General features: G+C 37.8%; 1 protein-coding gene across 1 annotated transcript in view; it reads right to left on the reverse strand.

Annotated features, from left to right (window-relative positions):
* Positions 1–4,047: 4,047 nt before the first annotated feature.
* The window catches only part of KCNH8 (potassium voltage-gated channel subfamily H member 8), a 337,488-nt gene continuing 313,686 nt past the window's right edge, over positions 4,048–27,849 (reverse strand). The window contains exons 15-16 of the mRNA XM_046641053.1: positions 27,730–27,806; positions 4,048–4,755 (exon numbers count right to left, since the gene is read on the reverse strand). Of these exons, the coding sequence (XP_046497009.1) occupies positions 4,048–4,755; positions 27,730–27,806 (785 nt within the window). The remainder of the gene's footprint in view (positions 4,756–27,729; positions 27,807–27,849) is intronic.

Here is a 27,849-nt window from a genome sequence, read left to right on the forward strand (position 1 = left end):
GCATTTGGAACACTACAGAATTCTATGGTAAAGGCAATGTCTTACAAGGATGGCCTTAGGAAATGAACTATACACTTCATGAGAAGATACAGCCTTAGCAAGAACTATTTGGAACAAGGTATTTTCATTGCTCTGGGTAAAATCATAATCTCGACTTGAGCAGTTCATTCCACACAAGGGCCCTAAACAGCAATTGTCATTCTCTAACCAAAGAGTTGGCTTGCTTCACATCCAAACATCAGTCCTCCCTATCAGGGAAGAACTGACCAGTTTATGAGACCTCAAAAGGCATTTTCATTTCTTTTTCCTTCTAGAAAATCCAAATGAAACAGAAAAACAAAGATCCACAAGAAGTCAAGAGGTACTAGTGCACGACACATAGTTGGCACTCAACCATTCTTAGTTGAAGTAATGAATGAATGAATGCTCAAAGCTCTCTTGGAGAAAGTGACCGATCACTTTAATGAAAAAAATCACTGATGTGTTAGGAACTGTACGGAAATAGCATTGTACGCAATTGTCAGTTTTAATTGGTTCGAATCTAGTTGGTCTGCCTCTCACAGAACCTTGTTATCTAAGAGATGAGCACACTGCTTAGGATGATGTTTCTAGAGTTTGTTCCCCGGAACACTCATATCAGAATCACTTGGCACCCAGTCTGTATCTTAGGGATGAAGGTCTTGAAATCACTACTTTAATAAGATCCACCGGAACTACATTATTCAAACTAAAGTTTGATAACTACTGATATTAGGGTTAACCAGAGCTCTCTATTATACAATTATAGACTCAGGGCTGTCTATAATGTCGATAATAGAATTTAGATGCTAGCTCACTTACGCATAAATTAGCTAGGACTCAATATTCTACTACTATAGATTCTAGACCAATATTTCCCACTCGTTAGTGTATATGAGTCACCCAGGAAGTTTACTAAATGGTAGATTCCCAGACTCTATCCAAAGGGGTTGGACTGAAGCCAGACTTTCTGCATTTTAAACAACTACCACATGTGATTCTGATGCAGGTATTCTGCTAACTTCCCATCTAATACAGAGCCCTTCTGGAAAACAATGTTCCTGTCAAAGAGTTATGAAACCTCTGATAGAACACTTGTTACTGATTCTACCCCCTCTCGAGGCAATAAATACCATTTTTGAGTAACATTAGATGCCAGAAATTTCTACATACCTTGAACCAAAACAAAGTCTTATATAACCTGTCTATCTGGTTCTGTTAATTAGAACTACACAGAAGAGTTTAGTCCCCAGTAGTATTTTTAAGAAACTATACTTGATGGAGAAATTAAGTCCTTTTCTTCCCTCTGGATCCCTGTTTTGCTCCATCAGCAGAGTGGGTGGGTGAGGAAAATGTAGGGAGCCAAAACTGCATCCCTGATAAGACAAGGACCTCTGCTATTTGCATAGCAACAATGTTTAGAAAATCAGACATCTACAAAAACTTGGAGTTCTCATTTCCTAGAATAATATCACAACATGAATAAATAAACAAACCAAAAACCCCAAAACATTTCATTCTGAGCTGCCCCAGGTATGGGAGAATCTTGTTTGTCAGAATAATGATGATGACAGAAAAGGTTGATAAGGGACAGATTCAGATGAGGCAGGTACTCCCCTGTAAGAAATGGGAACCCTCCCTTCTCCCGGATGCTCACTCCTTCTTGTCCGCTTGCACACCCATCCAGGGTGGGCAGCTGGTTCTTATGCCTGCTGAAGTCAGCTGTTAGGAGTAGATACAGAGATGGTGACTGGCTGGAAAATTGTGGGCGTACTTCCAAGCCTTCCGCTGGGACTTCCCCAAATCCTCATTTGTATGCCTAGTTTAAAAGAAACCAACTATTTTATTTTATTTTATTCATGGATTTCAAAAGAAATTAATTACTAGTAAAGTTTCAAAAGGCCGCAAGAATGGATGGACACGAAGGGAGGGGTACCCAGAGAGGCCATGGGAGTATTGGGTCTATCATTTAAAACAACGTGACTGGGCAAGTTAAAAAATCTATGTCCAAATTATTTATTTACCAAAAGGGGACAATAATAACCAGTAACTTTTAGCTTTGAGGATTATATGAGGAAAGATAACGTGTTAATTCCTAAACATCTGTTGATACATAGTCAGTACTCAAAAAACAGAATGTCAGTCATTATTAGCATCAGTAATAATAGTGCTAGTTTGCCAGAAGGATATTCACAAACAAACACCAGTTAGTTCTTTTTGAATGGTACCTAAAATGATGACATAGGTCAGGATGAGTAAAATGGGGACTATAGATGAATACATTAAATGGAGAAGCGTGCCTGTGCCTCTGTGTTTCCATTCACTTAAGCAGGGACAGATTGAATTTGCGAGGTAGGGGAGTAGAATGCATTGAGTCTGGAGTGACCTGCCTCATAAACCTGGACTGTTTTCATTTTCAAATTAGGGAAGATTTCTTTTCTTTCTGCTACTCTAGCCAATTTTAGGGTATAAGATTCACACATCAGAAGTCTTGCTTAATTTAGATGTTTCTAATGATCCAATCTCAGATTGTTTACTCTTTGTGGTGGGAAATAAGAACAGGGAAGTCCAGAATGTGAATTCAATGTTTTCTAAGAATGTCCGGGATGATCAGACCCTAAATGTTCTTAAACACAAAACTTCAGTGAAGACATTTAATAAATCATTCCCAAGCCCAACATCTGAATTGGCGTGCTGGCTGAGATGTAGGGAGCATTATGAGTTCTAGACCATCTCCAGCATCCTTGCTGTGTAATCTCTGGGATCCTTTTTTTCTCTGCAAAATGAAAATGAAAACACCTGCTCCACATAACTTGCAGCATTATTGAGCGCTTGAAAGAAAAAAATTAAAGTGCGGATCCAGTGCAAGCTGGCATCACTCTCACACGCCATAGCTCAGAAGTCTTGGCACCATTTTGGAATTTTCATGCCTACAACCTCTCCTGAAAGAGTAGCACAGGGGGTGGATACACCCAAGGTTTTCTCCCTCACTATGAGGCCCAAATGTCTCAATGTAACTGTAATCTCATATTGCACACACCAATTTTGGAGGAGAGACGTTTATGCTGGCACAGTGGGGGCAGCCTTGATTCAGTCGTTGACGTGATTCAGCAGAGACAAGGTGGAGCCCTCTCTACCACCATCCCAGAGCTCATGTACTTGACACTCAGTCCACGTTTTTATTTCATCAATAAAATATGACCTCACTTTCCTTTTGTAATCCAGAAGCATGGGGATACATTTGTTGCAAACTGCATGCAGATAAAAGGGGAATTCCTTTTGAAACTATATCCTTTTAACAATAAATAATTTTTGATCTACTTTACATAACGGTAGTGCATTTCTTGTTAAAACAGCGAGCTTTTCTTGTTTTTTACCAAAATGAAAAGAAAACATTCATTTCTTTATAAATATTTTAAATAGTTTAAATACATATTTCATACCAAGGATATAAAAATAGCCTCTCTTTGTTTTGATAAATAAAGACATGTTCATTTACATGGCAAATAACGTGCAATAGCTAACCACTGGCCACCAGCTCTGTGGGACTGATTGTCTAGGAGATGACATGCAGTGATAATTGTCCCTCCACCTTCACAAAGAGAAAAATAGATCAGCAGGAGCTGTGCACTCCCGAGGCCAACAGTGCTATGGATATTGTTCAGGAATGACAGACAGGCACTCCGGAAAAACCTTTGCTGCATTTCACAAAAGCCACCTGGGACAAAACGAATCCACAAATTCTTTGTCTGGGATTTCTAGATGCTCAGACCCTCAGGGTCTTTGGACTTTTACCAAAGTCTGTCAAACAGACCAGAAAGTTAGTATCTGTACAGGAAAATGTTTCTAGGATCTAGAAAGTGTTCGCTACAATATGGAGGTGGTTCTGCCTCTCCGTGGCTCCTCATCTCTCACCTGCAGGACACCCAACTTTGCCCAGTCTTCGCACCTGCCAGAGGCAAAAAGGCAAACTCAAGCTGTCATGCAGTGGCGGAGTTGAAATTGGCAGCTGCCTCACGTGCACAAATATCATACGTTTATGGCTTTATTGTTATCTTTCACTTCAGCTGTGCTTGTGACAACTTCCAATGGAAAGTTCTCCAAGGGTTCAGTAGAGACTGGTGCCATTCCTTCCTGGTCCCAAGATCCTGGCAAGTTTTCCAGACTGAAGGAACTCACAGCTCCCTGGCTAAAGCTGCCCTCCTCTGATCTGCTTGGGAGAACCAGGTGCAAAGATGTTTCTGAGGAGGAGCAGACGGAGGACGAGAGGGTCGCCGAAATGGACTGCAGAGGCGTCAGCGTGGAATCTGAATGTGGAGAGATGCACCTTAAAAATTGCAAATGACCTTCTTGGACGACCTGGTAGTGGGCAGGCGAATAATCAAGGTGTGGAGTATGATAAAGTTCACTGTCTGCAGGATTTTGCTCATGAGCTCCAGTTCGTTGGGGGCTGCTCCCCTCAGAGGAGGGATCCACACTCCAAATGTCTGAGGTGACATTACCGTGACAAAGTTGTGCTTGGGGATAAGCAGCACCACCTGCTTGCAAGTGTAGACAAGGTTGGTGCGTACTCCAGGTCATCCTGGTCTGTAAGCTGTCCCTGGAGGGACACACAGAGGTGGTGTGCAGAGAGCAAAATCGCGATGATCGCTGGGGTGACAGAACGTTTTCTAGTAGTTGCATCACATTCCTCATGTCTTTACCTAACTGGGAGACCTCCTGAGTCAATGTTGTTACCTGTGTGGACAAAGCAAAGCAAAAGGCAATAGTCAGAGGTAGATGGTAGTGATTTCAGTGGAGTGAGGGAGGGAAGTGAGATTTCTCAATAAGAAGGTCTGAAAGGTTGCTCCACTTCCAACTCCAGCCAAGTCCAAGGGGTGAATGGGGAGGTTGGGTACCTGATATAAAGCCATCCTCATTTTAAGGGATTCTAGAGAGACACAAATAGCTGGCATTCTTAATCAGTGATTCTGGGGTTCTTGAACAAAATTAGAGATGTGGAGTCAGACAAGAAAGTCAAATAGTGTATGATCTTACTTACATGTGCAATCTTAAAAAAAAAACCTCAGAAAAAGAGATCAGATTTGTGGTTACCAGGGGGGTGGAGGAGGGGAATTAGTTGAAGGTGGCCAAAAGGTACAAACTTTATAAAATAAATAAACACTGAGGATGTAATGCACAATATTATTATAGTTAACACTGCTATATGGTATATTTGAAAGTTCCTAAGAGAGTAGAAGGGTTCTAACCACAAGGCAAAAAATTTTTTTCTTCCTTTTATTTTTGAATCTGTATGAGGTGATGGATGTTAACTAAACTTATTGTGGTAATCATTTTACAATATATGTAAGTCAAGTCATTATACTCTACACTTTAAACTTATACAATGCTTTATGTCAATTACAGCTCAATAAAACTGGAAAGAAATTAGAGATGTGGGTCCATCACCTCTTGTTTCTCAATTATGGACAGTATCTTTTGCTTCCTCTGAGTTAGTGGGATGCACAGTATGGCCACCAATCAACTCAGACACCTCAAAAACACATGGAGTGGAGGGTATTGTATGCTAGCACTCAGCACATCTGTCCCGAGGAAATGATAGCTGTCACTTTTCTCGTTTTCTGTTCGAGAGCTATGCTTATTATAGGTTCAGAAATGCACTGGCCTTCAGTGATGGTGAGGGTGGTAAGCAAGAACTCACAGCGGATTTGCTAGGAAGAGAGTTTGTGGAAAAAAGGAAAGCTACAAAATGAGAAGGAAAGCTAGAAAATGAGAGTTGGAAAAAAATGAAAAGACGTGCAAGGCGGGAGAGTACAGATAAGCAGAGTGGGGACCCAACCGAGAGCGCTGGGATCTGTCTGGAACCCCGTGGAATTATAACCCGAATTTTGTGTTATGTGCTGTATCCACTTTGCTGGGTGAGACACTTAGTTTTGATCAGATTTTCAAAGCAGACATGACCCTCAAACACTTAAGAATCACTCAAGAGTCCTCCTTATTCATTTTATTCTTAAAATCAATAGCGAAATTCTCCAGAGGGTTTATTTTCCTAAAAACCACATCACTTTTTTAACCATGGAAGACCACCAAAAGGATTGAATTTGTCTTGAATCTAGCTCTTCTGGAGCGTTTATATTCTTCAAGGTGAAAAAACCCTGCATTTCAGAAAGCAGCGCACACACATATTTTCTAGTCTTTTGTTAAGTTCATGACACTAACATGTGTCGTAATATTTTGCCTTCATTGCTATAAGACTATATTTTGTAAAGGACTTCCAATGACTTGATTTTATTATCACGAACCACAAAACTCCAGTACAAGCAGCTGAACCCATCGGCCCATTACCATCAGTAAACAAAACAAAAGAGCAGTTCAACCTCAGTGATGCCAAAACCAAGATTGCTGTTTTGGGTAGACTTTTTTCAACATTTATGGATACATTCCTCATTCATCCAGCAACTTCATCCAGTCCACTTTCTATGAGCGCATTCTGAAACTAATTCTCCCTGGCAGGCCCATCAGGAGGTCGTGCCGCTCAAATCAGGCATTTTAAAAAGGCCAGAAGGAGGTTTTTCCATGGTTCAGGCAACCAACTGGTAACACCTGCCTTGAAATTGCCAGGCCAAAACTATTTCTGCCTTGCTGCTAGCATGGAACTCGAGAGACTCCATTGAATACTTCTCCAGGCTTTGCAGCAGATCTAAAACTTCTGGCGACAAAAAGATACCTCTGAGCCTCATTTAAGAAGTGAAACAGTGAATCTGAAAAAGATTCTATGTGTTTTGAAATTTTCACTGCAGGTGTCAATTTCGTCCTCTGCCAAGGCTCAATTCTAAAGTGTGTGGATCACACTTAAATCTGTGTCTGGATCTCAGCACTGCAGACTTTCACCCATGGGCTCCATCTTGAATTGATGAGCTTCTCTATCAAAATTTTAGCAGAGAAGCTGACACTAAATGAGATGTTTGAAAGGACATATTAGCCACCCATTCTTATAGGTTGTCTAAGCTTAGTTCCTGTATCAAATTCACCAGGGCTGCATTAACTCAGCTCCCAATAAAAATCCTTTCAATTGGCCTTTCATTACGACTGAATAAAGACACAGTCTTTGAAGAACGATTTTGCATTTTAGGCACATAAGCAATTATGTTATTCAATAAACATTTGAAGAAATTTATAATACAACGTGCTTTCAGATACATTTCCCTACTGGATCTATTAACAACGCTAAGGTAGGCAGGACACATTATTATTTCCCCACCTGGAAAAAGAGGACACTAAGAGGCAGAGGTTAGATGACATTTTAAGGTCCCTTATTTCATAAACGACAATCTTGGGTCTAGAATTCAAGCCTTCTAAGCTTGGTGCCATTTTTATTATAGTACATTATCACATAGAAAAGGAGATGTTGCTTAAGAGCTGAGAGATTTTTGCTAACATGGTCAGAATTTGTGAAGAGTACAAAGGATAATAAAGGTAGCCTCATGTGTAAAAGCTGTCTGAAGTGTTAATTTAACATCAAATAAGCAAATATGTCGACTCTAGAAAAATGGGAGACTGATTAGCACAGTAACATTTCTTCAGAGAAAATTATATGAATGCAGCAATAACAAAGAAGGTTTGCAATACAGGAAAACCTGGAATTGGACAATATGTTAACAGATATGTTTCTGATGAACTATTTTTTCCAGCTTTCAAAATAAACAGATATTTTTCCATGGTTGAAATACCATTCCACGGCCACTTTCTTGACATCTAAATTTAATGTGGATTTGCCAGAACATTGAGGCCATGAACTCTGAATGGGAATCCAGAGTCTTAACTGGCTCCAGAAATGTACATAAGCATTAACATTTTCAGAAAACAAAATCACTATAATGGCTTGAACTAAAAGGAGCAAAGAGACCTTTCTTTAGCTCTAGAGAATGATCAGTTTATGTTAGGGAACATTCCTGTCACTGTGGACACGCCCCTGCACCTTATTAAAGTTACATGAGGGAATTATTCCATATTAGGTAAGATATTTTCCCCCCTTACAAGAACAAAGCAGCTGTCACAAGGAGAGGTGGCATCTCCTGGAGGTGGAGATGCTAGTGACACTGAAGGTGACAGCATGCTGCCACAGAAAATGCAGTAAAGTTTTACTGCACTTTTGTTTACTGCTTCCTGCTGGGCTTGCTAACAAAATTCATTCTGAAAAGAAAAGACCTTGGTCTTAAATATAGAAAGTAAAGAATGCAGTGTCTCTGCTTTCTAAGGAAGACGAGGCTCAAGACTTTTTCACAGCACATAAGAAGATGTGCGTTTGCTAAAAGAGGTTGTTGGGGCTACTTTGTGAACAATTCTCCATCCTCTTATGGAGCCGGGTCTTCAAAATACAACTTAAAACTAGAGTACTGCAGAGATAGGTCAATAAAAGCAAACAGAAAAATCATTCAGATCAAATGGACCAAAGTTTTCCCACTTACCTCAACAACTGCTTAAATCTTTAAAGGTTTTCTGTCACTCATATGAGAAAAAAAATATCTTTTTTGAGCAGGTATTACAAAGCCCTCCACAAGCCCCAGCTCATTATTTGATGGTCACATTTCCCACACTTTCCCCCTGGCACACCATCAGACCAGAGACAGCAAGAGCCTCAGCTCACGCTTGTGAGTGCTCTTCTCTCTGCCTGTAAATTTCTTCTTTCCCTTCAAACTTCTTCTGATCCCTTGTTTACTCTGTAGAACTTCTTCCTGGCAGCTCATTGATATTCACATAGCAGTTTGAGTATCATATAGGACTGTCTGCCCCCAACTAAGCCATAAAGCCTTGAGGGTAGAAACTGTTATTTATTTCAGTATCTCCTGGACCCACAGGACTCCCAGAATACAACATGTCCTCAGTAAATCTTGAATGTCTAAATGAATGCAATTCCTGTCATTTTGAAGGACTTGGTTCTCATATCATCTTAAATTTTTATCTTATTTTGTCTTACGATTTCACCATAAATATGCTATATTTATATCTCTTTGATCTTATAGTGTTTCCTTCATAATTGTAGAAAGAAGTCCCTTTTGGCCAAGACTTCTGCTAGACTTCACTTATCTTAGCACTTTGTTACTAGTTCCAGCATAAACTTGATTTCCATGGGTAGTTTTAATCCCTTGGCAAAATTTTCCCTATTTATTGACTCCCATTTCTCATGACTACATTGTGAGTGTCAAGGGACAAATCAATTAAGTTATTCAGAGTTGTTTCATCAGTAGAAATCTGGCAAACTTTTTTGCACCCCTGGTTGCTGCCCTGGATTTTAGATGTGGCCTTCTGATGATTTCTTTTTAAGAAAGATAATAGATAAAGAAACCATAACCTAATACACATTATTCTCTTTTTCATCTATTGTTTCATTTTCTTTATCCGTTTTTTCCTCCTCCTTCTCCTCCTCCGTCTAATTCTTCTATGAGTAGGAATCCATCCGTCTGGAATTGAAAGCTGTTGGCCAAACCAGTTCACCATCACCATCTGCGTAGCCAATTGTTCGCATTCAAGATTTCTCTATCCCTTCCAAAGTCCCAACTGTCAGAAAGAAGTGATGAAAACACCATCTGTGCTTCCAAGTGGTTCAGTTTTCTATCCAAAACTTTGGAGCACCTAAAGATTCTTCCCTTCTCCGTTCTCCCAGCATCATGCGTTTAACTATACAAATCATTAAGCTTTCAACAAGTTTTCAGGTACTTGCTCTTGTCGAGCAGCACCTCCTGTCATGAATAGAAATACCCCTGTGACAAGAGACTGTCAAATGTCCATGATAATCCCACACTGATCTTTCCATACTACTCAGAAGGGAATCATTAACTGCCACAATTTTTCTATCTCTGCCATATCCAGGCTTCCTCAGAACTTCCGTTAGCTTGGAAATAGTCATTGCTGCCTATGTTTCCAGAGTATTGGGCTTTTTCCTCTCATGCTTAATTTGCTCCATTGATGTGATGTTACTTCTCAGCCTCCTCTGAGTCATGTTTCCACAAGGGCTTTGTTGTGAGGATTAAATAATGCAATGGATGTTAAAGTTTAGTCTCCATATAACTGGTATTATGTCAGAATTTCAGGTGTCTTGATTTGATAACGCAACACAGGCGCTCAGCTTAATTGAAAACTTCTGCATGATAGAGAATACTAACCCAGGAAACATTTAGCCCAAAGAAAATAAATGTCAGTTATCTGTATAATTCCTCTTCAGCCTCAGTATGGAGAGAGAAACCATTCCTGTTAACACTTTTACATAATTAATATTGGAAGGAATAGTCTCCAAGGTTTAGCATTGCCTTTTCTGGATCTTTGCGGTATCAAATAGTAACAGCAATAACCAGAGTCTTTGAAAAATGTTGTTAAGATCTGGTATTTCCAGTTAAGGTTTTGAGTAATTGCAGCCAGATGGATTGAGAATTCTCTATAAAGAATGTGTGAGCCATAATACAATGGCGTGCAGCTTGGTGTTGACCAGAATTGAATAAGAACCAATATGGGGCTGGAGGGGGGCAGGTATGACCAGTCTTTATTGTTCTTTAATATAGCTCAAGCCCCTGTGCCAGTCCTGCCGTCTATAAATCTTTGCTGATAGTTGAATAATTGAATGAACAGTAAGTTGCCTGACAATTTCTCAGTATGAATTTCCATTATTTTCATTTGAACTTAAATAACTTTCAGCAATCTCCCCTAACTAATGCTGCAAGAACACAGAAGTATCACTATACCTCTAGCAGGTAAGAATGTTTCATATGATCTCGGTGTCTCATGGAAGTCTCCACAACTTCAAAATGGGAGATTTTAAAACATCGTCGTATTATATCATTTAAAGAATCCATCTGTGGTGCTGGTGACCTATTGTCCCAGTAACACTGTACACTGCCGGCTTTTACAGTTAGATTGTGTGCATTTTGGGTGCAAACACAGATTTGCTGTTCTGGTGTGTCTTTGGATTGTGCCTTTTGGGAATAGGAATGTGAGTTTCATAATGAAGACCAGAATGTGTCTTTGACAATATCTTTCATCTTATATTATTCATGTTTTACATTTCTCAGTCTTGGCTATTGGTATGGTATGATTCATTGACTCTGAGTATAACTGGAACTTCAGTTGATAGACAGAAAAAATGTGATTTCCATTTTTGTGCATTCAGTGAGCAGATGGGGAATGCATCTGTTGATATAATCTCCTTAGTTTGAAGAGTTCTTGACCTGTCACTCAATTTTTGCCAAACATGTACACATTTTCCTTCTAGACACAATTTTGCTAAATTCAGGGGTACTGATTACACCAATCCTCTCCCCCTGCCACAAACACATATACATTTTTACAAGCTCTGATTCAGGTAATTAAATGGTCTTTCATTTAATCCTTTGTTATGTTGCACATTTATCATGGCATTTAGACAAGTTCAATCAAACTCCATAAGCAGGCAAAACAAAAAAGAGGATCGGCATAATTTCATCCTTGTGTCTTTTGCTTCACAAAGTATTCAAAAACAAGTGACAGTCTTTTATATCTGTCAGCTAAAATAATAATCATCCTCAGCATTTGCATATATTTCATCCAAATGAGGATGTTACTAACAAAAGTTGTAAATCTCTGTCTACAGCTGGAGAGACTAGAATGTTGCAAGGTGAAGTGGCTTATTGGAGGTCACACAGGAATAATACCAAGGGCTTTACTTTTGCAGGTGCATCTGATGCCTCTTAAATTGCAACAAGAGAAGAATTACAAGTCTAGCATTACCAATAAAAGATGACCAATTATAGTCTTGAAAGTGATGACGCCAATGGTTTCATTGAGTTTCTACAAGCTCAAGCCTTTGGATGCAACTTTATTACTTTAGCTGTGCTAAGGTAATGCATTATTTATCAACCCTTTGGTTGCTTTTTTCATCTATTTTCTTGCTTTCCGTGAGAGTTTGATTTGTATCTGAGTTGCTCTTTAGCTAAGGGAGCCTCACTGCCATCAGTGAACACCAAACAAAGGTCTGTCTCCTCTCAGAATATCAACTGTGTATAAGAAAGTGCTTGTCAAGATGTAATGCACTTAGGAATCCTGGGAATCTGGACACAATGCACGTTCAGAGTCAGTAGGTGTGTGGTGGGGCCTGGGATTCCGCATTTCTAACAAGCTCCATCGCTGCGAGTTCATACTCTACAGGGTCAGACCACTGGCTCCTATTCTTAAGGATCTAGTCCCTTTGGTTAACTCCTCATGCACTGATCTTTCAGTAAGAATTTAAAATTTAGTCTTGCCAGCTTTTTTCAATTCCTTCGGCAAGTCTATAGTTGGAGTTTTCCATTTGCTTAGATGGAAATCTTTCAACAATCTTTCAACAATATTTTATGGTTTTCAGTGTACAGTCTTGAACTTCCTTGGTTAAATTTATTCCTAAGTATTTCATTCTTTTTCATGCTATTGTAATTGGGGTTGTTTTCTTAATTTTTCTTTCTGACAGTTGGTTGTTAGCGTATAGAAATTCAACTGATTTTTGTATATTGAATTTTGTATCCTGCAACTTTACTGAATTCACTTATTCATTCTAAAAGTGTTTTGGTGGAGTCTTGAGGGTTTAGGGGTTTTGTGATTGTCAAGGGTGCCCACTTTGTTCTTGGTGGCCACCAATAGTTGAGGGTGTGCCAATACCCATCAGTGTCCCAGAGTGGAAGATCACAATGAGCACTTCGATGCAGGCTGGTTAGAAGCTGGACCCTCAGGTAGCAGCTGGGAAAGTCTGCAGTCAAATCCCTTCCTGGGAGATGGGCATTTTTGTTTGGTCCCTCTGTGCTGAGCCCGAGTATACAATCACAGGGGTGGTCTTGCGCCCATATAAAAACTGCGTCTTTGTTTGCTATGGTCCTATGGGAATTGGGAATGCAAGCCCCTTTGGCTTTTAGAGCTACGTGTTTTGGGGGCCCATTCCTCAGGTAGAAGCCTTAAAAGTTGGGGGACTAGATGTGCCCTCCAAATCCTTCAGTCCTCAGGAAGAAGCTGGGAGGTGGGGGTTCACTCTTAAATGTATGGCACTGTGCCAGGGGTGTGTAAGGTAAAAATATGTTTCAGCCTTTTCTACCCATTTCCAGGTGTCCTGTGGCTATTTTCTCATTTGCCTGATGCATAGGAGTCCCTCAGCCAGTTTCCGTGTTTCTCTCCGAGGGAACTCTTCTGTGCGTAGGTGTACATTCAGCGTGACTGTTGGAGGAGGGAAATTCAGGAGCTTCCTAGGTTGCCAGCTTGGAGCATTTGCCATCTATTTTATGTGTTTCAATCCACTGTATATCTTATCCTTACTGAAGCTCAAATTATCCTATCTTTGGTCAGGGGGACACTCTTCATACTGGCTCCTCAGTTCTTTCGACATTATCGTAGCAGTGTTTGACAGCTTTCTTGCTGTCTGGTGTACCAAGGTTCTGCGGACTCACCACGGGTATTTCATGCCCCAGAAGTGGAAACAGCCATTTATCCAAGAAACTCCAGTTTCTTTTAGTAGGAAATTATATTTTGAGACCATAATCGAGACACAGAGATGTTCACTGTTATTGGGCTGGCCATTGTTTTTACTCCTTTTCTTTTGAAAGAGCTTGGAGATATATGCATATATACGATACTACAGAAGTTCATACTGGTATTTCTATTTCCATTTCAGGACTACAGTGTTTCTACTTAACATTTTCTATATTATATTTGTATCTCCTTTTTCTACACTGTGAATCCTGGTTATTGAGGTACAGAGGATTATAGAATTAGGATATCCCATAATTACTCATTTGCTTTATCTCCCACTACACATAAAAGTTTCAGTATATCAATACCAGTACTACCATTATAAGTTATGATTATTGAAAGCAGTTAAGAAATTTTTGGGAGCGTATTCTATTCTTATTCTCTCTTCTTCCCTTTTTTAACGGGTCTGCTATATTTACACTGTCAGAGCTTATGGCCTTTGACAACTTATACTCTCTCTCCCTTAACTTTGATTTAGACTTGGTGCTATCAATAAGCACATATTTAATGCTGATGAACTTGACTGATGACAATGTCTTTCAAGTCATCTTGGTTTTCTGAGGCTTGTTCTTTAGTACATTCTTCAGAAAATGTATATGGGAACAATATTCCCGGAGTTCTTTCACTTTGATAGCAGTTTTTACTTGATGTTCTTTTTCACCATATATAAAACCCTTAGTTTACATTTTCTTTTATTAAGAATCTTATATATTTTGTATGTTACTCCATCTTCTTGCATAAAATGTCGTTATCTTAAAAGTCTAATGACAGTCTAGATTTTTTTCTTGCAAGTCCTTTGTAAGATCTTTTTTGGCTAGATACCCAAAGACTTTTTTCTCTTACTTTAAAGTCCAGTAATTTCACTACAATATATAATTTCAATATGTAGTTTCATTTAAAAAAAAATTTCAGGAGATTTTTATTGGATTATCATTCTTAGCGTTTGTTTGGTTTTCTAAATTTGGCTTTTTTCTTTAGACTTGTATTTTTTGTATGTTAGATCTTCTTTGCTTATCTCTAATGTTTGACACTTTTCCTAAAATCCTTTTTTTAAATTTCTTTCTTCATTTAGATTAGATACTTTAGATTTTCCTTCTTTTTCACCACCTATTTTGATGTTCTTTGCTTATTTGCTCTTGTGCAGCTTCTCATTTAGTCAATTTCTAAAATGATCTTTTTCTTCTAAATTTTTCTTAAATTTTTTTCTCTAACTCCTGAGTTCTATCATTCATGAAATAAGAAAAGAGGGCTTTAAAGGATATAAAATGTTAAATTTCTTCAAAGCACAACATCTGAAATATGGAAAAATTATTTGCTTAATATGGATGATAGTTATTTGGACATCTGTTATTATTTCAATTTCTATATGTTTAAAATAGCTCCTGATTAAAAAAGAAAAGCAAAATATTCAGTATGCACACTAGAATCTCTCTTTCCTTTTTTTTGGGAGGAAGATTGGCCCTGAGCTAACATCTGTTGCCAATCTTCCTCTGTTTGCTTGGGGAACATTGTTGCTGAGCTAACATCTATGCCAGTCTTCCTCTGCTTTACGTGGGATGCCACCATAGCATGGCTTGATGAGCAGTGCTAGCTATGTGCCCTGGATCCCAACTTGTGAACCTCAGGCCGCCAAAGCTGAGAACCAGAACTTAATCACTACACCACTAGGCTGGCCCCTAGAATCCCATTTTTATAATATGTCTATGCACCTTTAATTTTTAAAAAATACCCCCATGACATTTTACGTGAAAAAAAAGAACTAATTTTCATCAGCTGTCTCTCCTTTGTTTCTGGTTGTTGTAAACATCAATGACCTATTTTTAACTACTGCAAATCAATGTCCAAAAACACACTGAAAGGGTAGGTTCCTATGTGAATTAGTGCAGAGACTCCTTAAAGCAATTGAGCAATGAAGACCCCAGTGAGAAACACTGACCCAATAAGGTCTAGCAGAAAACCATCATGGAACCATGGTACCTAAAGCTTGTTTCAGGTCTCCAGGAAGAGCTCTCTTTTAACCATTGGCACACACCTTCCCCAACTCAAGCTTCTTTGATAATGGAGTTTTAAACAGAAATGCATTTCCCTAACAGATGCTTTAATAAATGCTGTTTGAACAGAAATCCCTTCATCTCTAAAGCTGAGGAGATTCAGTTTAGAAAGTGAGCTTGCAGATCATCAGTTGAAGGCAACACAGGGCTGTAGTAACAGTACCTTGTTACATTATCAGATTTGAATAAAAAATACATTTAAAAAATCAGTAAATTACCAGTGGATCCTCCTCTTTGTCTCTCCTTACTGTTTATCATTTTATTTGCTTTGAAATGTACTCCCTCCCATTTTTAAAATTTGAAACTGCTAACATGTGAAATAGTCATCAATGGGAAACATATATTTCCCCTTGAATAAGCATACAGTATATTTTATCAGGCTTTTTTGAAAGCCCTTTCTAAAATTATCTTACCCTAAAATTATCTTTCCATGAATAAATCAAGTCTTTAATTTAAATATATATATATATATGGTTAATTTAAGGAACCAAAGATTCACATCTTGATGTGGGCTTCTGATATTTCAGAAGAAAATCTTTTCAATACAGACTAAGGATGATCTTCTTTGAAAGATAACCCAATAAAAAGAAAACCTACTGAACTGGGATTCAAGCCTTGTTTCTAGGCCTTTCTCTCTCACTTTCTGCCTATGTGATCATCTCTGTGCCTTAGTTTACTCATCTGTGATGGGGCATCTCACATGCCAGGACTTCTATTGTCTCTTAAAACTCAAAATTGAGATTCCATTTTTCTCTTCTTTTCAATGTTTAAATGCCTGATGGTTAAAATAGATATAACGCACAATCCAAGCATCTTTTATTCATTCACCAATCATAAATATGTGTCTACTATGTGCCAATCATATAGCAAAGAAAAAAGATAAAAACAGATAAGGATTATTGTCCTCCTAGAACTGCCATTCTAATGGGGGAAGAAAGACGATGAAAAAATGTAGATAAATAAACTATGTAGGATAATAGAGATTTGATAGAGCTATGAGGGAAAACAAATTTGGAAATAAATTTGGAAAGAGGGAGCTGCTATTTTAAAAAGGTTGGTGAAGGAAGACCTCACCGAGAAGTTGACATTTGAACGTCGACTTGAAAGAGAGAAGAGAGCTGACCACGCAGATATTTTGTGGAAGTGCTTTCTGAGCAGAGGGAACAAATACAAGAGCTTGAGGTACTTTCATAAGCTAAAACATTTTCATAGACGATAACCTCTGTTCTGGAAAGATCCTCTGTAGGGCACTGGGGCCAGTTGTGCTTGCGTTTGAGAAACTGGGTCAAGAGGAGGGGGCAGAGGCAAAGGAAGTTGATGATGATGATGAAGAGTCTGGATTTTGGGTCACATGATAAAGTTTCAAGGAAGAGAGAACATTTATAGAAGAGAAAATATGCCACAGAATGGGAAAGAAGAAAGCTATTAGTGATCTTCAAAATTTAAAGTATTTTTATTAAAAAAAGAACATTTGTGCAGCTTTTTCTATGTAACTCAAGAGAGATAGAAGTAGGAAAAATGATTAACAGACTTTACAGAGGGGAATGCCAGCCAAATATAAAGAAGAGGGCTCTATTAGCTAAAGTAATTGAGAAATGAGGTGGGCCATTATTTGTCATAGTGGACTGCCATCAGAAGCATTTGGAGAATTTTTTAAAATATAGATGCCCAGTGCCAACTCTAGAGGTTCTGAGATTCAATTAGTTTATGATTGGCCACAGGAATAGTTATTTTAAAAATATTTATTCATTATTTTATATATTAATTTATAAAAAGTATTTATAGTTATGCGAAAAAATATTCCCAGAGAATCTGAAAGCACAACCAGGGTTTGGGAACCTTTGGTGTAGATTTCTGTGGGGCATGGTGAGCTGCTTACTTCAGAAAATATTCAGGCAAAATAACTTTTTCCCAGCAACCTTAAAAAGAAAATTCCTGCATTAGGGTGAAAGGTCAGAATAGGTTGCCTTTAAGATAGTTCTCAACTTTCAGATTTCATGATTCTACCACATTATGAAACTACAGTACTATCAAGCTGAGGTTGCTTAATTATTTCTTTCAGAACAATTCTTTTACTCATTATTTAAACAATTGATTATTTCAAATTCTATTCTAGACGTGGTTATCTAAGCACAAAAGGAAATTTGACTAATTTAGTACTGATTTATGTGCATTGTGTTTATTTCTAACTGTGCATAAGTGAATGGGAAGTGTTGGTCTTCATTTCTCTAGGTGCCTGATTGTTCTCTAATAAAAAGAACGAAAAAAATCCAAGCCTTCACGAGTTCATGTATATTTATTTTCTAGTCCTGAACACGAGTTACTTGAGATACACAGCATTCTTTGTGGCACTTTCAGTAAAATTTCAATACTTTTAAAGAAATGATAATAATAACTTTGAGGCAATTCACAGAGTTTTTGAAGATATAATCCAAGTTCTCAAGAGCCTGTGCTCTATGTGGGGAAGGAAGAAATGTACACATGAAAATAATATGGAACTACATAAAAGCAAATACTGAAGGGCAAGGTTGAAAGCAGGTGTTGAAGTTCAAAGAAGGAACTTGGGAATTGTCATCTATCAGGGAGGAATCAAGGAAATTCATAGGGGATTGGAGGCGGAATCAATGCTAAAGGAATTGGAGCCCTTTTGAAAGATATATGGTGCTCTCATTTTTTTGTTTTGTTTTATTTTTTTTAGTAAGATTAGCTCTGAGCTAACATCTGCTGCCAATCCTCCTCTTTTTGCTGAAGACTGGCCCTGAGCTAAGATCCATGCCCATCTTCCTCTACTTTATATGTGGGACGCCTGCCACAGCATGGCGTGCCAAATGGTGCCATGTCTGCACCTGGATCCGAACCAGCGGACCCCAGGCCACCAAATTGGAACGTGTGCACTTAACTGCTGCGCCACTGGGTTGGCCTAGTGTTCTCATTTTTAAAATTGGGAAATACATGTACCAGGGAGAGGATAAGAAAGAAAATGGCCTCTGTAATCCCTTCCAACTCTAAGATCCTATAAAAAAAAATCCAACATTATTTGTGGTTGTTGAACTGGATCAATTATTGAACTTAATTTTCCTATTAATAAATGGAAAATGGCAGAGATGTATGTTCTTTTAATAACACATCAACTTGAAAATTTGGGATATGGGAACACCCATGTCCATTTTTTAAAAATAACCAATTATTCTGAAACTATCAGTTAGTAGTCAGTTAATAACTAGCTACCACCAAACTGGCTAATTACTGGTAATGAGTAACTAATAACTAATTGTTTAAATTTCATTTGAATTTTTCCATACTTGGTTAGATATATAGTAACTCATTTTACTGAACTATTTCCCATTTGTATCTCTGGAATAGAGCCACTTTCCAACCAAATCTACTCCTTAGAGGCTGATTTGCATGGACTCCATCATCAGGCTCATTGGCTCTTTGGCTTCTGGCTGGGTTTGGCCATTGCAGAACACGAGCAGATCAGAGGGAGGTAAGAACAGGACGTCGGGGTTTGTGTTCCTCTGTCTGTTTCCCTTCAGGGTTGAGGTGAGCGGAGGTTCAGAGAAGGTCCCAACAAAGGATTATAGCTCCTGTCAGGTGGCCTTTTCCACTCAGCTTTCTCTGACTCAAGATTCTATAACCACTCTCTACTTCGGCCCCTTCAGAACTAGGAGTTGTGGTGAACTTCTGTCATTATTAGCACCAGGGTGGGAGGGGCTGTTCTAGCCTTTGTGGTTTCCCTATACCATACCAACTCCTTTGTAAAGACTCCTTTTATTCAACTCTGTTCGTATTGCCCATTTGGAATGTGGCATTGGTCTCCACTTGGGACCTTACTTAGTTTCTCTAATCAAAGATGAGAAAAGACCTATATACAGGTAATTTCAGGGAAAGAGGATAAAACAGCTAATCTCCGGAAGTTACACGCATTTTAAGTCCACATTTCATAAGATAAACTTTTGAGTGGCATACATTTTTTTTTCTTTTGAGAGATTCTTACCCTTTTTAAGGGTTTTATTTATTTATTTACTTTTTAGCAAATCTCTCATGAGAGCTACAAATCTGCCTATGCATGGAGGCTTGAAAAGTGGAAAATAACCAAAAGGAGTTGTACAAATCATTAATTAGGTAGACATAATCCAGTTAAGAAACCTATGTTCACAAAATTTAGCATTAACATCAATAATACATACATATGTATTAAGATAAAAAAAGAAGAATGGTTTTGATAGCAGTTAAATATATTTTGTTTTTTTTCCCTACTTTTATTTTTTTAGGAAGATTAGTCCTAAGCTAACTGCTGCCAATCCTCCTCTTTTTGCTGAGGAAGACTGGCCCTGAGCTAAGATCCGTGCCCATCTTCCTCTACTTTATATGTGGGACGCCTACCACAGCATGGCATGCCAAACGGTGCCATGTCCGCACCCGGGATCTGAACGGCGAACCCCGGGCCGCCGAAATGGAATGTGTGCACTTAACCACTGCGCCACCAGGCTGGCCCCTAAGTTTCGTTTTTATATGCCAAAAAGTGAATGTACAGTCTTTGTTTATATTTTGCTTGTGAGAATTGATGCTCAAGAGCTATAAATGATCATGATGATGAAGAAAAGAGACTGCACAGTCAGATGTTGGGATGGTCTGGCAATTCTATCAGTGTGTTTCAGTTGAACTAATTGTCAACGGAAAGATATAATGACAATGCTGATTCAGAGGACCAGGGAATGAACTTTACCGTAAGGTATTATTGTAGGTTTCCTTACGTGAATTATTGATAGAACCTTGAGTTTTCATAGCCATGTAGAAAAGCAGTAAAGCAACTTTTAATTTAAAAACAACCTATTATTACTATTCAATTTCTTTGACTCAAGGAGACTTCGCTGATCTGATCTAGTGAGACAAATTTAAAACTTATCTGCTAGCTTTGTCAAGTATAACCTAGACAACAACTGAGATTCTCTGTTTTCCAGCAGAAGGCATTTCGTTATCTGTATCTGTTTACCTGGGTATTGTACGATGCATTTAGTTGGGGATATTTTGACATTCAATTGGAGCACAACGAAAGGAGACAAAGATTCCCTATTAACTTTTGAATGCTGTGCTAGCTATTAGTAGTGTTTGTCTGTATCTAGCTTTCCATTTCTTCTGAGGTACACAGAAGATTATACTTTCTTGCCTCTTGAAATTAATTGTACCTAGGAAATTAGTTCTGGTTAATGGTATTTGAACAGAAATTATTTATATATTTTTTGAGCCAAATTATTCCCTGTGACTCCCCTCCCAACTCATTCTATGAGACCAATATTATCCTGATACCAAAGTCAGACAAAAATATCACAAGAAAAAAAAAAAACTACAGACCAATAACTCTTACGAATATAGATACAAAAATCTTCAACAAAATACTAGTAAATTGAATCCAGAAGTGTTTAAAAAGAATTACACACCATGACCAGTGGGATTTATCTCAGGAATGCAAGGTTAGCTTGCCATCCTAAGATCAATTAGTGTAATACACCATATCAATAGACTATAGTACACCCCCATACTATCATCTCAATAAATGCACAAACAAGCATTCAACAAAATGTAACAGTCCTTCACAATAAAAACACTCAACAAACCAGTACTATACGAGAACTTCCTCAACATGATAAAGGGAATTTATGAAAAAACTACAGTTAACATCATACTCAGTGGTGAAAGACTGAAAAACCCCCTCCCCCAAGGGGAGGGAGAAGACAAGGATGTCTCTTTCTATTTCTATTCAACATTGTACTGGAAGTTTCAGCCAGAGCAATTGGGCAAAAAAAAAAAAAAAAAAAAAAGGTGATAAAAGGCAATGAAATTGGAAAGGAGAAATAAAATTATATTTTTAGATGACATAATTTTCTATGTAAAAATCCAAAAAATCCACCCCAAAATTATTAGAGCTACTAAACAAGTTCAGCAAAGTTTCAGGATACAAGATGATCATGCAAAAATCAGTTGTATTTCTGTACACTAACAATGAACAATCCAAAAATAAATTAATAACACATTTCCATTTGTGATAGTATCAAAAATAGTGGGACACTTAGGAATAAATTTAACCAAGGTAGCACAAAACTTGTACACTGAAAACTACAGAATATTGTTGAAAGAAATTAAAGAAGATCTAAACAGAATGAAAAAATATCCCGTATTCACTAATAAGAAGACTTAATATTGTTAAGATGACAATCCTTCCTAAATTGATCTGTAGAGTCAACACATTCCCTATTAGAATGCAAGTGACTTCTTTGTAGAAATCAACAAGCTGACTCTATAATCCACATGGAATTTCAAGGGACTCAAATAGTCTAAACAATCTTGAAAGAGAAGAACAAAGTTAGAGGACCTACAGTTCCCCAATTAAAACTTAAAGCTATAGTAACCAAGACAGCATGGTACTAGGATATGGGTAGACATATAGAGTGACAGAATAAAACTGCGAGTCAGGAAACAATTCCTCACCTTAATGGTCAGTTGAGTTTTGACAAAAGCGTCAAGCCCATTCAATGGGGAAAGCATAGTGTTTTTGGCAAATGGTGATGTGACAGCTAAATATCCACATGAAAAAATTAAATAAAATTGGACCCATACCTCTCACCATATACAAAAATTAACTCTAAATGAATCAAAGACCTAAATGTAAGAGCTCAAACTATAATACTCAGAAAAAAACACAGGAATAAATTTTATTTTATTATTTTATTTTATTTTTTTTAGGAAGATTAGCTCTGAGCTAATTGCTGTCAATCCTCCTCTTTTTCCTGAGGTAGACTGGCCCTGAGCCAACATCCATGCCCATCCTCCTCTACTTTTTTATATGTGGGATGCCTACCACAGCATGATGTGCCAAGCGTTGCCATATCTGCATCCGGGATCTGAATGGGTGAACCCTGGGATGCCGAAGTGGAATGTGCGAACCCAACCTCTGCGCCACCGGGCCGGCCTCAGGAATAAAGTTTTATGACCTTGGGATAGGCAATGTTTCTTATATGTGACCTCAAAATCACAAAGAACAAAAGAAAAAATAGATAAACTGGATTTCACAAAAATTAGTACCTTTGTGCTTCAAAGAAAACCATCAAGAAAATGAAAGGGTAACTCAAAGAATGGGAGAAGAAAATTACAAATTATGGCTTGTATCTAGAATATACAAAGAACTCTTCCAACTCAAGAATAAAGAGACAACTCAATTTTAAAATGGGTAAAGGATCTGAATAGGCAATTCTCCAAAGATATACAAGTTGCCAATAAACACATGAAACGATGTTCAATATTATTAGCTATCAGGGAAACGCAAATGAAAACCACAATGAAATACCATTTCACATACGCTAGTAGGGTTATAATCAAGAAGTCAGATAATAACAAATATAAATTGTTAGAGAAGAAGAGAGCTTGGAACATTCGTGTACTGCTTCTAGGGATGTAAGATGCTGCTGCTGCTTTGGGAAACAGTCTGGCATTTCCTCAAATGTGTAAACATACAGTTACCATATGATCCAGCAATTCCACTTAATTACTTAAGATAAATTAAAACATGTGTCCACACAAAAATGTGTGTCAATGTTTTATAAATGTTCATAGCAGCATTATTCACATTAGCCAAAAAATGGTAACAACTCAAATGTCCATCAACTAATGAATGGATAAACAACTTGTGTTATATCCATACAGTGGAATATGAATTGGCAATGAAAAAGAATCAAGTACTAGCATGCCACAACATAGATGAACCTTGATGACACTAGGCTAAGTGAAAAAAGCCAGTCACAAAAGGATCGTATTGTATGATTCTATTTTATGAAATGTCCAGAATAGGCAACTCTATAGGCACAGAATGTATATTAATGGTTGCCTGGGGCTGCGCAAGGCAGGCTACAGGCATTAGGGGTGATGGCTATGTGGTGCAGAATTCCTTTGTGAGGTAATGGAATGTTCTAAAGTTGATTCTGGTGATGGATGAACAACTCTACAAATATACTAGAGCCTTCAAATTGTACACTTTAAATAGATGAATTATATGATATGTTAATTATATCTCAATAAAATTTTTTAAAAAAGGTGTTAATTATTAGTATGAGAAAGACTTCTCTCTTAAAAAAGTCAATCTAAGTTTTTTCTACAAAGTTCATTTTTTGTTTAGGCTTGTTACACTTTCATCCTCCTTAATATATTTAAGACACAAGGTGGATTAAAATGGCCTAATATTAACTGGCTCTTCTATGTATATACAAAATAAAATGCTAAAAAATTGGCAATCAGAGCATTTGAGTCAAAGTGCACTTTGGTGAGCAAGGCTGTTTTAACAAGTCACCTGCATTCTCTCATTTTGAAAACAAAGATTTAACTATGACTATCTTTTTGTTAAGCTTGGTAGGTTTTTTTTCTGCGTAGTTTTATCAACATTTTGCCATGTATGTGTTTAGTGTAATATCAGGTTAAACTGGCATTGTTAAACTGGCTTGCTGGATCCTCTTGCCCTTAAATCTATAAGCCTTATGTCATTAATACAGTAACACTATTGCATCAAACTACTTAGCTAAAATAAGATGCATTGAAATATACACAATTTACCTTATCATTTTCTATTCTAATTTTATATTGAGAATCTTCATAGTAAAAGGAAAGTCTCAGGTGAAGGTAGTCATTTTCATGATTAAGTATGTTTCCCTTAACTCATTCGTTTTCATTTCATTCCATAAACATTGACTAATTCTTTTCTCCCATTACTCTGCTCTGGGTACGGTTAGGTGGGGGGTGGGGGGGTAACTTGAGAGTCACCTTTTGTTGAACAGAAGCATAACCTTCTATGAGGAGGGAATGAGCATTGATCACTTATTAAGAGAAGACGTCATGCTTGGGGCTTTACATACGGTATGAAGTCCCCACAACAATGCTCTATTACAGATTTTTATTATTAACATTTGATAGAGGAAAACTCTGAACTTAGGGAAGGAGAACACTTTGCTGAAGTCACAGTTAACTTTATAAATGGGGATCTAAATGTCTGTCTCTCTGTAAAGCTGATTCTCTTTCTCTACTAGAGTGTTTTATGCCCTATGCCTGCTGTGGCAGAACGTGCAGCCTCCCTTCGTAGGCTTTGCTGCAATGTCTTTCTGGGTCAACCAGATTTCAGAAGTGAGAAAACCCTCTAACCTTTACCTACAAACCTTTTCAGAAATGGAGCGTTTGACTCACACAGCCCGTGGCCCCCACAGTGACGTTTTGTTGTTATTTTTAAACAATTTTCTTAGAATTACACTCTTTCTTTCCCTGCTGTAAAGCAGTGGCAGTGTTTTCAAAAGCTTTCTAATATTAGCAGCTGCCCTACATCTTTTAAACTCTCGTACCTATTCTGTGAATGTAGGTTATTACCAGTATTACTCCTTTTATGATTTTTGTTCTGTATTTAGCCAGCTGATTACAAAATCTACATATCAATGAACAGTTTCTTTATGTTTTAAATGTTTGAACAAATAGAATGGGGATTTGGCAATGCTCTCAAGCTTCACATAATGCTCAACATTTCTCGTATATTGGGGATTGCCCTCTTGATTGCAGAATTATTATGATGCAGTACATCCCACATTTATTATCAATTCTTCTCTTGCTTAATCCTAACCAAAAAATAGAATAAACAAAGGACACAGCAATCAAATTATCATACACACAAGTAGCAGGAACCGGGTGAAATGGAAAAATTAGGCTTGGACTTTAGAAGACAGATTTCTATGGCTGTATAAACAGCATTACTTTGTAGGAGACACAAGACGAAAACAAGTAGGAGGTTAGAAGGGGGATAATTTTACAGTTTGAAGCCAATTTGTATTTTCATTCGGCCTGTCTCAGTGTATTTTAATGCGCTACCCAAAGGATCAAGACTGTGTATAAATTAAATTCTGTGTAAAGGACAAGATTTTTGTACTGAAACTTCAACCATGAAGAAATCTGATATTTGCCTATAAGGAAAAGCTAATTCTTTAGGGAAGGATAATTGGACCATTGATATTTTATCTTGCCCTTTTTACTTCAATATATGACAAGATAAAAAGATTTATGTCATCTCACTAGAAAAGCAATCATGAATACAGAATCACACTGGGAAATATTTTGTTTTTCAGGTGGTTATCGGTTTTAACACGTCTATCACTGGCTCACATTGTCAAAGGAAAATCATACAGTGTGTGGATTTACAGCTGTAACTTGGAAAAATTATCTACCTACCAAAAGGTAAAGATATAAACATATTTTTTCTTCGGGAATAATCATTAATGCTAGTGTTTGAGCTAAGATATTGATCAGTCAGTTCTTAAAACTGTTAAATGATCTCAAATGTGAGAGAAAAGAATTCACATGGTCTTAATGTGTGGTTTTAGCTGAGAACGATATCTGAAAAGAAATTGTTCAATAGGAGGTTAATGTCCAGTTCTCCAACAGGGTGTTGAGTTTATTTTGTTTTGTTTTTTTTTGGTGTATTTTTAACAAGAGGCTATTTGGGTGATCCAGTGGATAGCCAACTCCTTGTGATTTAAGGATTTTCAACCCAGTTAGTTTTTCTGTTCCTATCTTGTTTGTCTGCCCTTTGGCCCTCTTCTTGTTAGCAACAATCTCACTTCCAGAGCATAGGCGCAGAAGGAGAGATGACAGGAAAACATACATCTTCACTAAGCTGAAGAAACACACGTTTAAGAAAGACCTCTGGACTTTATGACAAGCTACTCAGTCTTCCATTATTACAGATAACTGGAAACTGATTATGATTATATGTATTTAATTTTTCTCAAATCTCATCAGTATCATCAGTTTGGTTACATTTTCCACCAAGATCTCACCAGATAATCTAAAACGTTAGTCCTAGAAGGGGATTTTATTACACTGTCTGTGCCTGCCCGCACGTTTGCCCCAGGTCTACCCTGAAGGTCACCAAAGACAGGTCCAGGTCTTCTTTCATATTCCTCTCTGAGGAAAGTTCCCAGCATCCTCTACAGCTAGGCCTGCATGAAGAGCTCGGGAGTTCACCCCTCAGGAACTGTCCACAGCTCCACTTTTCCTCGCCTGGTGGTGGAACAACTGTGAGCTGCCCTACACATTCTCTCAGTGTCCGCAGCAGGACTGAAGCCCCAGTTGCCCACAGAGTGAATTATCTCATTAACACTCCCTTATTGTTTTGCTTTCTTTTCTGTCTTACTTTTCTACTTCTTCATCTTGCTTCCTAGACAACCTCCCAAATAAACTATTTGCATCTAAATTGTTGTCTCAAAATCCATTTTTTTAATTTAATTAAATATATTCAAAAATTACCTTCTCTATTTACATGAAACGTCCAGCAAAGGCAAATTTACAGAAACAGAAAGTAGATATGTGGTTGCCTGGGATGCAGGGACGGGGATTAACTGTAAATGGGTATGGGAGATCTTGTTGGGGGAGGTAAAAATATTCTAAAACTGATTGATGGTGATGGTTGAGCTACTCAATAAAGTTACTGAAAATCTTTGAACTGTTTACTTGAAATGGGTGAATTTTATGTTATGTAAAATACACCTCAATAAAGTTGTTTAAAAGATTACCTTATTTTACATGGATAGATAGTAAGACCCAGAGAGGTAAAGTGTTCAACGTTGCACAGCAAGTATGTGTCAGAGAAAGGAGTAGAGTTTCAGGCCATTTGATTCCTCTGATTCATTACTTTTGATTCATCTGTGGACTAATTATCTTGTTTTAACTCATTTAAAAATTAAAGTACATGAAAAAAGTGAAAAAGCACCAATTAAACCAAATATCAATATAATGGCCCTCATTATAATGATTATCATTTATTTAGTGCTTACTTTATGCTAAATGATTTACCTAGGTTATCTCATTTAATTTCACAACAGGCCATCAAGGAGGCATGATTACTCTCCCCTTCTTACATGGGGAGAGAGAGAGCTTGAGAGAAGGTAAGTGATAATCAACAGTCACATGACTCATATGAGCTTAGTGGGAATTCATCCATGGTGATCTGACATGACAGCACATGCTTGGAATTCCTCTGTTATACTGCTTTGTCTGGTAACTAGGATTTAGACCTCCTCTTACTGCTCCAGCATGACTGAAGAAAGAGAAAGCTCCGTACCTCACTGTTGAGCTTGTTTATCTGCTGCTTGGTCTCCTCTGCTTTGATGAAGAGCACAGCAGCTCCAATCTCTGGGTCTGAAAAGTGACACACACACAGAATAAGACCTTTAAGAACAAA

The sequence above is a fragment of the Equus quagga genome, chromosome 1, assembly GCF_021613505.1.
Source record: "Equus quagga isolate Etosha38 chromosome 1, UCLA_HA_Equagga_1.0, whole genome shotgun sequence".
In the NCBI taxonomy this organism is placed as follows: Eukaryota; Metazoa; Chordata; class Mammalia; order Perissodactyla; family Equidae; genus Equus; species Equus quagga.